Here is a 15,422-nt window from a genome sequence, read left to right as displayed (position 1 = left end):
TTCATTTTACAATTAAGTTAAAACATTATTTAATACCCATTTTACTTTATCCTCCCAATTTGGAAAGCACAACCAAAACAATTAAGCTGTAACACCCTTATTATACAGTGTACAGGCCCACTGAAACGTGAATGTGCCCGAAAACTCTTACACCAGAGCCCCAGTTAACATGCTGGGTGTGAATTCTGTGTTGCTGGTAGGCTAGTATTTACAGGCATGCTGTGAGTGATGGTTGAAGTAGAGAGTGAAATACTGATTTGTGCAGAATATGCGTGAATGGTGAAGGGAAGGAAGAGATCTGGTCTGTGTGCCCTTTTTACATAGAAGAGGCTTTCAATCCTGATTTTTTCTGTATTGATACACTGGGCTGGGAATCCCAGCAGTGACAGATATATTACAATACAGTAAATGTTTCAAGCCCCTTAATCCTAGTAGAGAAGACACACCAGTGAAAATCTGTACTCTCAATTTCTAATTTAAACTTTTACCCTACAACCAGTTCTACAAAGGGTATAGATGATTTTCGATGTCTTTTCATTTAATTACTTTTAATTATATGTCTTTTCCAGTGATCGGCAGGAACTTTGCTGGTGTCTAAAGGGTTAAAGCAGGGCTACTGAACTCCAGGTCCTGCAGACTGCAATGTCGGCAGGTATTTGCTCCAACCATGCACTACACCACCAGATTTCACTAATGAGCTTACTTCCTGAACCAAAGAGGTAAAATAATGAGTGGAAACGGGAGGTGTAATGCACGGTCAGAGCAAATACTGTACCTGCAGACACTGCGTCCCAAAGGATTTGAAGTTGAGTAGCACTGGGTTACAACATTCCATAAAAATTATTTGTCAAGGTGTCTGCTGTCTAGATTCACTGACACCACATACAGACCTTATACTGCAAGAAGAACCAAATCATTCAACAACAGGCTACTCTTGCCACTGTCATAATGTTTTGTGCGCAATCTCAAATATGTGAAATGACAAATGCATTTGGATACATTCATATAATCATAATTCAGCACAGAAACTAGAACACATCCATAAAATGTATTGCACAAAACATCAACTACATTATGAAAAGGGGAGGGGAGGAAAAATCAACATATAAATTACTACCAGAGAGAACCAAATCCAAACCAAATATAAATACCAAAATCTAAAAACCAAAATCTAAAAACCAACACAATTGCAAATTTCCCACTCAATCCCAAAGTCAATCAATCAGTGAATAACTCCTTCTTCATCCCCTGAGCTTGTTCGACACCATCCTGTTGAGTTTACTTGATTGATCTCAATAGAACTGGCATTCCCACACCAGCAGTTTCCTAGACTTGTATCACTCTGTCAAGCCTTATCTTTGGATCTGTTTCATCCAGTGGAAGTAGTTTCTAATGTTTCACTGGAAACCTTGCTGTACTGGAAACGCCGCTGTTCTGCATAAATGGCCAATGGAGATTTCTATCATAGCCAAAAGATCTATGTGAGTGGGTGTTTTTTTGGACAGACCTACCTCTGGTCGGTCCCTGTGGGTGTTCACTGCCTCTATGTTCAGACAAATGGACTCCACCTTGCAGCCTGCAGATCCCGGGTAGACAGGTCAGGTGATCAACAGTGACTGGGACAGATTATGAATTCAAAGAAGAGTGCATGTGCTCAAGCTGAACACCACTAGGGGGCAGCAGGACACTCCAACTGATAGAAGAGTATTCCTCTCAATTTCCTCTCACATTACTAAGTGCTATAATTATGAAGGATTTAATCACGTCCACATCTCCAATAGTCCAAAATTATATATTAAAAATAAATGAAATATTACATACAACCAGACAGTTACATAACTTCCTCTAACTTGGATTACAACATATTTTGGTTCAGATGGTGGTGAACATTTATGGTCTTTGACAGTAAAAATTCTCCTCATTGCAATTGTCATACATACCGTAAGCCACTGGAGTGAGTTTCAGGACTGTATGCAAAGGGCATTTTAGGTAAGGAAGTTCCTCTGTAGAGAAAAACAACACATTCATTTTTTGAGTACCCAATAATGAGTTAATTATTTTAAAGAATAAAGGTTTATAACCATATCATGCCTTGGCTGAAAGATTGAGCTGCAATGCAGTGTGAATGAGGGCTGATGTGTTAGGGAGGGGGTTTACCTGCAGACTTGTCCAGGAAGTAGGCCAGGAGACAGCGCATGACAGCCTGGTGACAGATGACCAGCACGTTCTCCTGACGCTCGAGCTCCATGATGACTGGCTCCAGTCTCTGCACCAGGTCCTCATACGACTGCAGATACAGAGCTACTGTCAGCATCATACTGTGAGTTTATTACCCCACAATAAAATCACACGAGAAGGCCTTATCAAAGAGCAAAGTTCCTGCTGAACATCTGTAATTATAAATCGTTTGTTGCTTGCTTACGGTTTATGTTTCTTGAGCTTGTTCATTTTATCATTTTGTGTCCCACTGACATGAATTATCAGTAATGGATCACACCATGCACTTCACGTCACATTGACTATCTGCCGAAAAATGGCATAGACAGTATTTATACCATGAGTTGCCCACCATGCCAGTTTGCTAGTAAACAGTGATGGAGACTCTTCTGTGCTTCACCAGTAGAGAAAATATACTGGTCATATCTGTTAGAATCTACAGTATAGCTATTATCTTGGATCACTGACAGCAGATACTGATGATGAATGTAATTATAAAGATGGACAGGAGTAGAGCCTGTTTTAAACTAGTTAAACCAATAAGTGGAGTATTGCTATTATCTAGCAAGTACCTTCTGCCACTTTCTGGCTTGTTTAGCAATGTTCCAAGTCTCCTCAGGTGTGTGTTGGGCCTGGATATACGGGTAATCGTACTACCAGTGGGAGCAATCTAAAGTGTCACCACTGCACTGAGCAATCTGTGGTTTTGATTTTCATACTTGCTACCAACAAGTAGGCCTTTCATAAAATATCCTACTGTATTTTACCACCTTGGTGCAACTGTCACACAAGTCCCTCTAGGAACAGCAGTAAATTTTAGCATGTCAGGCTCTTTCTCTCTTTCACTCACATACACCAGCAAACATGTAGAAATATTCAAGAAGACTGGCAGAAGCAATTTTCCTTTCAGTTTCACATTGAAAGGCTTAACGATTAACAGCATAATAGTTGCTTGAGGGGCGGCGGACCATGTTACTGCTTGTGACTTGTGACTGAGCAGAACAAATGCATTGTTAAAGAAACACCTCTAGATAGGTGATATGTGAGTCTGGCTCTGTGCCTGCCATAAGAACAAACAGTGAGGAGGCGATGGGCGGAGGCGAGAGAAACGAGGTGTAATGGGGGGAAGGGGGAGTGAAATGAGGTGTAATGGAGGGAAAGGGGAGTGAAATGAGGTGTAATGGGAGGACTGACGGTGACTGGCGGTGATGCGTGGGCGGGGCTCACTGCTGCTCTGAGAGCAGCCTGCTGAGATGATCCTCACTAATGGCGTGATTCTGCTCCGAGGCACAGTCTGTCAGACGGAGCGATTATCCTGACAGATGTGCGTCTGCACAAACTGGTGGCAGATATTAGCCGCGTGAGCACCAGACGCTAAGAGCGCACACGCTATGGCAAAGCATGCGGCCTTTAGCCACTGGTCCCCAGAGCCTCAGAGAGCACAGGAGGGTGAAAAGAATGTGCTCACGCCAGCTTGGATCTCCACTGAGGCAACTACCGGGGTCCTTAATACAAAGCTTAATTCATGAGAATCAGTGCGTTACAGACAAGTCTTTACACACAGAGGCACATAAAACAGCACTGGTGGCTTTTGCCCCTTCTTGTGTGTCTGCAGGCAAGTACACATACTGAAAACACTTAAATCTGACTCACACGCTTTGCTTGTTTAAGTGCGACAGCTGGACACAGCCAATTGTTGCATTTTTTCTCAAGCAACCTGGTTAATAGGCACAAGCGATCTCACATCAGTGACACCATGATAGGAAGTAAAGAAAAAATGAAGATAAGAATCACAACCAGTTGTGTTGTTTGGAGAGTCAGACCGGCAATCAATACTCTGTTTAGTTCCGTTGTCCAAAAAGAAATTGAGCGTTAAGCTGTACTCCAAAAGCCAAATACCGTTTTTATTCATTCTAGGCTGACCAAGACTTGAACATATTTATAAGTATGCTGCAAAGAAAAACCAACTAAAAGAAATAATGTTTGGAATGTACTCAGACTATGATTTAGGGGGTCATTTGTGCAGGTAGTCCTTGGTCCATCAGTAAAAAGTATGTTGTATGCTATAAGCACAGAAGCTGTTTTTAAGCCAGTGTTGAAGCAAAATGGACAAACCCAGAGAGAGGTTTAAGAAAGAGGCCAAAGATGGGCACTGTTTTGGTAGCTCAATTCCTGGTCTTGTTCAGACGTGGCTCAGTAGCGCCAGTGCAGCTGGCTCTAGTTTCGGGTTTTCAGCCTGCCGTTACAATGTAAGTCAATGGTACCAATACGGTCAAAATACAAAGTGAATAATTTTTTTCCCACAAGAACATGTGGCACAACAGGTGCTTTGGCTTCATCTAATGTCTCCTCATGTGCTGATTGGTTAAGTTATTGTGTCATTTAGACAAAATTGCAATATTTTGTGGACGAATCAGGGACAGTGGGTCGGTATCTCTCGAGGGGGCGGTATCTCAGGCGCTTATTGGTTGACCCGAACCTGGCCTGGGCTTCATGACCATATAAGGGTGCCTCATTTTCCCTCCTGTGCAGTCTCTAGCTACAATTTGTACAACATGGTGGCATGAGAACTGTACTTACGCGGTTTCAAAAAGCTGTTCACAACCCCATGAAAAGTCAATGGGTGAGATCACAGTCATTTTGTCCATATTTTTTCTATAGTCTATGGGCTTAACACGTGCAGTGCAACTCCTGGGTCAGCTCTGAGGGTGTTTGGATGCATTAGCCTACAGACTCACCTCCCCTTTGGGGTAGCGGTAACGATACTTGTCTTGGTCCCGCAGAGCAAACTCCAGTGGGTAGTGCTCCTGAATCTCCTCATACATCATCTCCTCACACACGCCCTGAGAATGGGGAAACAGTCCGGTCATCTCACACGCACACACACAAGCGTAACCGTCACACACACAGATGCAGGTAAATGAAGGATTTCTCACCGCGTCAATCTCGTTGAGGGCCTTCCACTGCTCGTAAGGCATGCCCAGGGCCTCTGCCGTCTGAATGGTCCGCTTCATCTGGCTGGTCCATACCTTCAGGTCCCTGATGTTCTGGTCCTCAATGAAGCGCCCCAAACACCGGGCAAACTGGGCCGAGACACAGAGAGAAACCTGTGAACCTTCCTACCAAACACAACCACCTATCTGAGACACCCAGAAGAACCTTTGACCTGTCCTACCAAACACAACCACCTGTCTGAGACACAGAGAGAAACCTGTAAATCATCCTACCAAACACTACCACCTGTCAGAGACACAGAGAGACACCTGTAAATCATCCTACCAAACACTACCACCTGTCAGAGACACAGAAAACTGTAAATCATCCTACCAAACACTACCACCTGTCAGAGACACAGAGTGAAACCTCTGACCTGTCCTACCAAACACTATCACGTATCTGAGACACACAGAAACCCCTGTCAATATTCCTGACCCTAATCCTCATCCTGTGCCATGTTCCATGTGCTTCAGCAACAGCTACAAATTATGCAGCCTAATTAATACTAATGTGCAATAACAAGGTTACTTCCGTCCCTTGGAAAAAACAGACAGAAGTCAAACTCAGTGTGATGTAGTCGCTGATTGACTTGCTCTTTTGCTGCAGATGTGTAATTTGACTAACGTCACACCCTGAAGCATTTCTATAAAATGACTGAACGATGATCACAGTGTGAAAGCTGACAACTTCAATGCACAAGACCGATCCTTGCCCTGCAAATTCACCCGCAAAAAATCTACATGGAAATTTCCTAGTTATCTGCAACATTAGAACTGTTAATCAGCAATCTCTGAAAATCCTCCATTTGATCTTTTGTGCTGAATTTAGTGAGGGCCATAAATCACCACATATCAGAAAGGATTATTTACAGACTCACTTCACTTCTCAAGCCCATAAGCATACAGTATTATCAACCTGGCCAGGTTGACGTAAATCAGATAAAAAATATGGTGTCAGCACTTCATCCAGGAAATTACAATTATAATATACAAGGAAGGTGCCTAGTCCTTGGAAAATAACATGGAGCTGTTAAATAAACTTAAGGACACCACTTTTCTTGGGAGATAAATAAACAGATAAATATCTCCCAAGAAGACTGCTGTCCTTGAATTTAACGGCTACATAAATCAAAGATTAGCCTGCCCAAATTACAGGGATGTGCTTTGCTAATAATCCAGTGGTCAGTTACATCTGGGGTACCAACTGGAGGTGGCAATCACCATAACCATATAACAAAACAGGAGGCAGGAAATTAATGGAACAAACTAACTTTCCTACCCAGATGCTCTATAGATACAGCGCCTGAGGTTGAGACTAAATACATCCTTGGCCACCTTGTGCACATAAAATTCCCTGAAACGGACCTGACCCAACACTTCATATTTATGTGCCAAATGGTCAGCGTGTTCTGATTTGGCATCTCCACGACAGGCTACGGTAAAGAGTGAGGCAGTAAGACAGACTAGCAGGGAGGCACAGGACTGTTTCACAAGCAGATGAAGGAGCTTACCTCCTTGCCCCTCAGGGACAGCCCAGAGTCACCCCCGATGCGACCCTTGACGTTGAGGTCGCTCTCCCCGTGCCGACACAGGTAAATAGAACGGGGCGTGATGTGGATGTTCATGAGGTAGTACACAATGCGGCTCTGGATGTGATCCAGGACCCGGTTCACCAGGTAGCGCCGGCCCACATCCATGATCTTGATGAAGGACAGGTCCCTGTATTGGTGGAGGTGACCAATGAGAGCACATCCACCACAGGCACTGGGGTCCCACTCATGCTGCTGATAGTTTAACACCTATGAACTGGACACTTATCAAAGCTTGTGAAAAAAATTCATGTTTCCACTTATTGGCATGCAATTTCACCACACACTTATAGTATTATTATTCCATTAAACAAAGTGGTTGAGTAGAGAGCACCCAGGTCTTTTCTGTTACAATTGTAGAGCTACTCTTGGCTGGCTGGCCGACTGGCTGACTACTGACTGATGAAGACGCAATGAAATCGGTCTTGACATTTTGAAATCTTGATACCATCAAAACCTGTTTCCAGGATGATGGAATATCCATCAAATCTTTTACATGTAAAGACAGTTATTACGAAAGTAATTATGAAATCTATTCTCTGAGTTAACATCTCTCTTGGGAAGCCCTTTGTCCCAAAGGCAGAAAAAAGCTATTATCTCCAAAAAGGCTGAACTACCAATGACTCTTTACCTGTCCAGAACTTCATCCAGAGGCTGGTATGAGTTCTCGTAGCACTTTATCCTCTTCATGAAGTCCTGTACGGCCTCCTCTGTGTTACAGTCTATGTAGTCTGGGCAGCCCAGCTTCACTTGCTGCAGGGGCATGAGGAAGGAAAGAGAGGAAATCAGATAGAATGGAATTGTGGGAAAGGATTCTGGGAAAGAAACTGTCTCTAATTTTTTTTTATGATTCTCTTTGTCTGCCTTTATGTTCACATGCTGGACTTGGATTAATGCTAATTAACCAGAACTTATAATAAATGAGAACTGACAATAAATGTTTGCATTTTTACACTGACGTCATGTACTTATATAATAAATTCTATAATTAAAATAGAATTATACCACAGCCATTCAGGTATAGTAAACAAAGATAATTTAATCTTAAACTGACTTGTAATTTACAGTTAATTTTATGCAAGCTTAATATGACATCACCGCAAAAAAGCATAAATCCACAAACCACAATGTTCTGTGCAATGACCTCAGGGTCTTCACAGACAGACTCCACAAAGAACACCTAAGAAATGAACACAATGTCAGAGTGTAAGAGAGAAGACTGGTGCAGGGGTTTCAAGCTCCAGTCCTGGAGGACTGTAGTCTCTGCTGCTTTTTGTCTTTTCCTTGGAAACTAAGTATGCAGACTCTTTAGCCAATCAAAAACTGAAATTAAGCACTCGCATGCAGGACCACATTAAAAACCAACAGATCCAGTGGCCCTCCAGAATCTGAGTTTGAGATCTCAGCCGTAGTGCAAGATATGGTTTTGCACAAGTTTGTTATACTTTAACACGTCACTCTATTTCTAACCTATTTCCTTCTGGTATATCACTTCTATGGTTCTGTGTATGCGGCTCAGAACTGCTGAATTCCAGCTCACTCAAGGGAACTGAATTGTGTTCCGCTCCTATGACTTTGGCTCCACGCGTTTGCTACAGCAAGTTACAACCCTGAGAACTCATGCATGCATTACAAAAATTACAATAATTGCTGTAAAAATATAAAATACTTCATATCCTGCCATTCCACATTATATTCCCCCAAAAAATCAAGTAATTGCCTATTTATTTGCCAAACAAAAACAAATTAAATTAATTTTAACCCTATTCTCAGCAGATGTGCCCTTGCTCTGTTCTAGAATGCCATCCCATGCCAGTCTACACAAAACAAAAACTGAACTACCTTATAGCCATTCTGTTCCGCAAACTTCATGATGGTCCCTCTTCTCTCTCTTGTCGTATTGGTGGCATCAAACACCTGATTCAGAAAAACAAGCAGGTCAGTATCATTGTAAACACAATCCAGCTCACAGAACAGAACCAGTAAAAGTAAGGCTGATAATAACATGAACGTTGTCTTAAATGCATTTTGCTCATAAAGGTGCCTTACAGGAAAAGTGAAGCAGTGTGATCGTGCGTAGAAATGGAAACTCACCGCCACCTGCCCACCCTCGTCTCTGAGGTACCGTCGGACATCGTTCAGTGCTGCTGATGCACACTGCCTGAGATGGAAATGCGAATAAGGTCAGGAGTGGGTTCGCCCATCGGTCAGGTCGGACAATATATCTATTCTCTCAGCCTGCTCTCTCTGTAATGTTCCACATGTCAACAGGTTGACAATAGCTTGACTGCTTCCCTGATTTAAGTAGGAATGAATAACTAAAAATAATGCAAAAGTTCAGACTTTAAGGTCAATTATTATTTTCTCAAGCAAGCTTTTCCTTTCTTTACTTTAAATTCGCATCAGTTTTCTGAGGTGCAATGCAAGTATACTAAATCACTCTTTTCTTCTTTGCTATGATTTGAATGCGTGAATTCCACTCTGGCAGAATATGGCACATAAATAGACAATGACTCGGATGTATTAGCTTAGGCTGCATGTAGCTTATCAAGATACAGGTCTAAGACTCTGTGTGGGTTTTCAAGACTGCACTAAGTCCCTGTCTAGGAATTAAGGTACTGCTTCAGAACTTTGCTGAGTCACATGTGTAAAAGAACACTGCACAGTTAAACTTACTTCCTAATCTTTAAACCCTCCTCATTGTCTGGACGGAAGAACTCAAAGGACTTGTAGATCTTCACACACTCCCGCCGGTACTGCCCCACATTGAACTCTGGAATGAAAGAAGGACAGGGGGTCTTGTCATATGGTTCTGGCAACTGATTACCAGTCTGAATACCACTCAAAATGTTTAAGATACTACATTTTCCATGTCTGCTTGGGGCAGAGGTACGTGCGTCAGTGCCGTGCTCATGTGTGAGTCCTAGCATGCATGCGTTCCACGCGTGTGCTGTGTGCACGTATGTACTGTACGTATGAGTGAGAGGGTGCATGTTGCGTGGGTGTGTGCAGGGCTACTTTGCTTTCTGTAATGGTACCTTTGGTGGGTACGTCTATCCAGTTCAAGTAGCGGGTCAACTTCTTGGAGATGTAAGTCTTCCCTCTTGCCGGGAGGCCCACTGTGACAATAAGGGTGGGGCAGTTGGTCATGCATACTGCAGGGGAGAAGAAAGAAAGAGTGAATGATCTGTAAATGACCCAGTGTAAGCACTTGTGAATACCACTGAATAGCAGTGTGTTAAACTGGACTGACAGATTAAATTCCCTGACCTGCTGTAATCCTAGACTACCCCCACTGTCGAATGCTAAAACAGATGGGATACAACTAGTAGCTGTTTAGTCTAAAACAAATTGCCAGATAAGCCTAGTTTCAACTGCTGAATCTACATAAAAAGATAATTCTTCGGGACCAAGTGACCACAAAATTAAGTCTACTAAGTAAAGCATCAAAGTTGGTTCCTAGACACTGTTAGAGACACAAAGAGATCCTCACACATTGATTTTAAGGGCAGTATTGAGTTAACAAATTGTTGTATTTATCATTGTGCACATCTCTAACCTTTCATTCAAGTAATCCAGAGTACATATCATACATTCACTCAGCTCAGGCATCAAAAAACCATGCTTCCTTCCCCATCCTTTAAAAACAAAGGCCCAGCAGACATCAAAAACCTTCACAGATGGTCATATCAGCCCCACCTGATGCCACATCTGAGCAAGTGAATCAGAGAGCAATTACTGCAAAGAGCTGAATAATCTATGCAGTGGTCACATTTCTGAAGACCACTATGGAAAGTGTGAGTGTCATCCCTGTTTCAACCTGGAAAGCTGAGGAAACAGATTAGCCTATCTCTCTCCCTTCAGAGCTGCTGGGATGAAGAAAGAGGAGAGCGGTGGATACTTAAGATGTGGAGGGACAGCTGAGGAGTGAACAGAAAGGAAATCGGAGCGAGTGAGGAGAGAGAGAGAGAGATGGGACGAGATGAATGGTCTAATTGTGCTGGTGCTACACGTGTCTCTGAAAATTGGTTTGCATATCGGGGGCCAATCCAAGCTGACTGAATCTATTGAGGAGCACTAGAGCAGTAACCAGCACAGTGACGCATGAGTACCCGTAGGCTTGTCCTTGCTCCTCCAATGCCAATCCAGCTCTCGCAAAAGGCACTCAGAATTAGGCTATCCCTACATATCGAAGTGCAGGTGATGTAACACGAAGAGGACAGGGTTGCTTCTCTACTACAGTACACATCACACTTCCAGTAGTCCCACTTCCAAACAAACACAGAAATCATACCCTTCTCATACACTGGACTGTCAGTGACTTAATACTTTTAATGGACACAGGCTTCACAGAGTCAGCTTTAAACTGACTTCATGATAGACATTTGCTTGACAGGATAAAATTATACTTGAATTGTTCACACTTAAAAAACAAGCAGAGATCAGTCTGACATGGTACAACAAAGCACATGTCACACTGCTTAATGGCAAATAGAGCTAACAGAACATATGAAAGCTTAGACTGCCTGGTGAAACATGTAATATTCCTAGACAACTGTAACACACAGAAACACGGGCAGCTTACCAAAGCAGAACTGTATGCTTTTTTAACTCCTCCAAAGTGCACAAAATTAAATTACAGCAACCAAATTCAATTTTTGCCACTGAATTGAATGATGTCTGCATATTCTACTAACTAGCCTAAATTATATACAGGGCTACAGTTTTTATATTTATTAAAAGTAAGAATAACATCAAGTGTGACATCTAGAAACATTTAAAAGTTTTGTTTCTGTTTTTCAGTCATCTGAAAACACTGCAGTCTCAAAGTACAACTCGTTTGAGCAATAATATCACCCAATCATCCATAAAAAACCTATTTTCTTTTATTGAAGAGAATAAATTCATATAAATGTGGTTGATTTTTCATGCACACATCATCTCTGTTCTGTAATACCACAGAGAAGCTGCTCATCCCCCTCCCTGTGTTTGTCAGAAAGCAGTCATATCAAAGCAGCCTCGTTCTCTAACACCTCTGCGCTAAGAGATGTCAGGACTGGGAAGGACAGAGTGGAATTCTACCTGTGGCTGTGTGGCAATTCTGAGAAATGAAGGAGAAAAACAACGGCACATTTGCCCTTTAATAATTAAATAAACATCTCATCTTCCTGGAAGGCATAGGGCTACGTCAAGAAAACATTCAGGGGGATTTTTTTTCAAGTAGACATGTCCCAGCAACATGTTCTTGGACAGTGTGAGCTTTAGGATTCGTAAACAAGCCCTTTCCAAATAACGTAGATTGAGAGTGACTGCTCACTCTGAATCTAATCCTAACAAACAGAACGTACTCACAACTGACAGATTCCTAAAAAATCTCCCAGGACAACACACTAGATTAGCTAGCTTCACATCAGTCTCATAAACACATTAGCATGGTGAATGAAGGTTAATAGGCTTCCACAGTATAGTTTGTATATTTTATAAATAGAATGTTATGTTAGCACTGAAGTCAATAATAAATATGACTAGGTCTGAGTGGTCAGTCAGGTCTCACACAAATTCAATTCCTAAGTGCACGCACAGCAGTTCCCCTTTCTCAGAGTACATTTGTATGACAAGTACACATCAAACAGGCCATCTTATTCAACGAATTAGCATTGGCCAAACAAAAGCTATTCTATAGTGTATGCGCTATAGTACCCTCAAATAAGGAATGTTTGTGCATTATTACGACAATTGCCTTTTGCTAGTGAAGGAAAAGACTAAATACGGGAGAGCCTTACACAGAAAATCATTAGAGGTTACAGTGATAAACACTGCAGAAACTGGCCCTGAAATAAAGTTAATGAAATCTAACCAAAGTACAATATCTAAAGTAAACTAAGAAAATTGGTCGTTATCATTTGGTTGGTCCTAATGAAATAAGTATAAGTTGCATTCGTCATCATAAAAATTCACAAAGAAGGGATAAAGAAACCTTGCACGGAATTAATTATTAATGAATTGTCCTGACAGGAAGTCAGAATTAATTCCATTTTCATTGAGTCATTATGTACACAACAAGAACCCAAGTTTCACACAGCGCCTGGGAAAAACGAGCACAGCTGAATTATTGGAATGTTCAATCTCAGATGTCATGAAGTATTGGGAATCACCGATTGAAATAGGCTAAGTGTCCCCACTACAGGTGGTTTCAGCGCACATCCTTTCATATTACCTGTTTCGGTTTTTGTCCCTCAAAACTACAGACTACTAAAGAAGTGTATGGCAACTGCTTATCATCTCCCGGCCTCAAAAAGTCTCCTACTCAGCACTCTGTAACTCACTATAGGAGCCATTTACGTCACAAATTAGATTAACAATCTGCATTGTTGTATGAATTTGTCAATCAAGGTCACCTTCTTTCTTTTCACCTGAGACATACTTGGAGGCCTGCAAACAGTTTTACCGCCTCTTTCTGAATTCTGCACCTTCAGAAAGAAATTAGGAAATGTTTGAGGAGACAGCATCTCCAGGGTTTAAGGTCTGCTGGGCAAGTCTACGGGTCTAAAACAGAGGTGAGTGCTAGCACAGCTGGGAAGCACATGATAACCGGAGAGGGGCCTCGAGAAAAGAGAGAAAACGTATCGGCACAGTAAGAGAATCTGCAGACTCAGACTCCCTGCCTGCTCATATTGCCACACACAATTAAATCTTTTAAAGTTATATATTTTCTGAAACGTTATCGATTCTGCTTGGCCACCATGAGCGTAAAGTTGCTATGTAAATTACGGAACATGCGCAGAACGCCTAGGCAAATTGTAGTCTGATTGAAGCGTATACATGCCATAGTAAATCGACCCCGAACCGCATATCTAGGTATGTTAGTCTGACTTTGAAAAATTTGACTTCGTATGATTTCAGTCGGACTAGGATGCTTACATGAGTTTTAAAAGTCCAGTTTTAGCCGGACTAATACAATAAATCGACTTTCTCAAACATCATGTAAACCCACTGACTGTGGCTTTCAATGAGAAGTAGCCTACTAACTGTGTAACTTGCGTTACAGTGACAATGCAATCCGGGTGATCTATTTTAAAAGTCCATGTAGGGATAATGGCAGGTTATTTCTCAGATTTAGAGACCTGTATTCCTATTCTGTTTTTGGCAATTTTATATTATTCCACAAGGGCTACTAAACATGTTTATAAGATTTTTCTAAATAAATTAAATTACAAAGCATTAAAAAAACCCAGTTTCCCCATTTTGAGCTGAAAAGGCCATTTTGGGTGGGTGTTGCATGTTTTTTTCACATGCTCTGCTTTGTTCGTTATCTCACCGGGAATGACAGGAGCACTGCTCCCGTGTCCTGCCCACACAACTCCTGTTCTAAATGTGAACGTGGCATCTGTAAATTAGCCGGCAGTGACTGAACCATGTTTGAGCCAGGGTTGGATCCTGAAGTTGAAGGCACAGAGGAGAAACAGAACCAATGGCGCAGCATCAAAAGTAACCAATTATCCTCGTAATCAATTAATTTTTTTACCATTATGTGACTGATCAATGAATATCAACAGGTGCACCTGCGACAACTGTTCAAGAACACCCACTGAATGGGAATACGTATGTTGCAGGGAGTGTTTATGCAAATAGAAGATCAAAGATGATTCACTGTTTTGACTGAAATCCAGAATCTACGTCAGATCTGGTCGCAGGCTATAACCATGTAGGCTATTCAACATTGGGGGACAGGCAAATATGACTGAGGGTGGGGGTGGAGTTTGTGGGAGTATTTTAAAAAAGATCAAGTACATTCTTAAGTTTTAGGTGAATCTGAGTGTTAAAGAGTACATGTCCACAGTAATACTATAAAAATATTTTAGAACTTCTATTTATTTAAATATATTCTGAATTACCTTTTTTTCTATTGAAAAACATTTGGCTGATAACAAATATGGTAGTAGGCACAGCAACAACTGGGTCAGTGTTAGGACAGTAAGCACAGAATGAACAGGAACGTAGGAAGCCTACTGGTAATTATGGTTCTGGTCTATTCTGTTTCTCCTGAAATAAAGTAGCATGTCAACCACATTAACCTGAGAAATATAGCCCACGTATTGTAATATGAAGACAAGTCTACATACTGAGTCAATGGTTCAGTGAATAGTTTATTTAGATATCTAATGTCTAATTGCCATGAAGGTGTCCTCTTTTAAAATCAGACTCACTGCCATGATGTCATACTCACTTTAGTTAGAGCATGTAGGCCTAATTCAAGGATACCAGACTTTATTGCAAGCTGGGCAAACTTGGCTGTCATTGTTAACTATATAGAGCATAGATTCCAAACTGGAATCTAACAGTTACTGTTTTCACGGCAAGAGACCAACATGAACAGGTCAGCGGAGCCCGCACACTGGAGCTCGATATAAACCTTTATTAAACAATCTTTCGATCACGATCGAAACATTGTTCAATAAACAAAATGCTATCCTAAAGCCATGTTACCTTTTAGTAAACCAGGTTAATCATATGGCCCAAATGTGAAATAAAGAAGTAGAATGACCAAGGATTGTTTTAAATCTACAAATAGTAATCACGGTGATGAAAAAATGAGAGACAAAGTGTGTTCTAAAGCTAT

The 15,422-nt window shown here is 41.6% G+C and overlaps 1 protein-coding gene across 3 annotated transcripts in view; it reads right to left on the bottom strand.

Moving 5' to 3' along the window:
• The window catches only part of LOC135234249 (6-phosphofructo-2-kinase/fructose-2,6-bisphosphatase 4-like), a 33,141-nt gene that overhangs the window by 4,957 nt on the left and 12,762 nt on the right, over positions 1-15,422 (bottom strand). For all 3 annotated transcript variants that reach the window (XM_064298669.1, XM_064298667.1, XM_064298668.1), the window contains exons 2-13: positions 9,841-9,957; positions 9,479-9,575; positions 8,897-8,963; positions 8,645-8,719; positions 7,926-7,982; positions 7,434-7,555; positions 6,725-6,932; positions 5,154-5,300; positions 4,956-5,060; positions 2,158-2,287; positions 1,941-2,003; positions 1,512-1,576 (exon numbers count right to left, since the gene is read on the bottom strand). In XM_064298669.1, coding sequence (XP_064154739.1) covers positions 1,512-1,576; positions 1,941-2,003; positions 2,158-2,287; positions 4,956-5,060; positions 5,154-5,300; positions 6,725-6,932; positions 7,434-7,555; positions 7,926-7,982; positions 8,645-8,719; positions 8,897-8,963; positions 9,479-9,575; positions 9,841-9,957 — 1,253 coding nt within the window. The remainder of the gene's footprint in view (positions 1-1,511; positions 1,577-1,940; positions 2,004-2,157; positions 2,288-4,955; positions 5,061-5,153; positions 5,301-6,724; positions 6,933-7,433; positions 7,556-7,925; positions 7,983-8,644; positions 8,720-8,896; positions 8,964-9,478; positions 9,576-9,840; positions 9,958-15,422) is intronic.

This window comes from Anguilla rostrata, chromosome 11 (assembly GCF_018555375.3).
Source record: "Anguilla rostrata isolate EN2019 chromosome 11, ASM1855537v3, whole genome shotgun sequence".
Taxonomy (NCBI): Eukaryota; Metazoa; Chordata; class Actinopteri; order Anguilliformes; family Anguillidae; genus Anguilla; species Anguilla rostrata.
The sequence above is the reverse complement of the archived record's forward strand: the minus strand, read 5'-3'. Positions and strand labels throughout refer to the sequence as shown.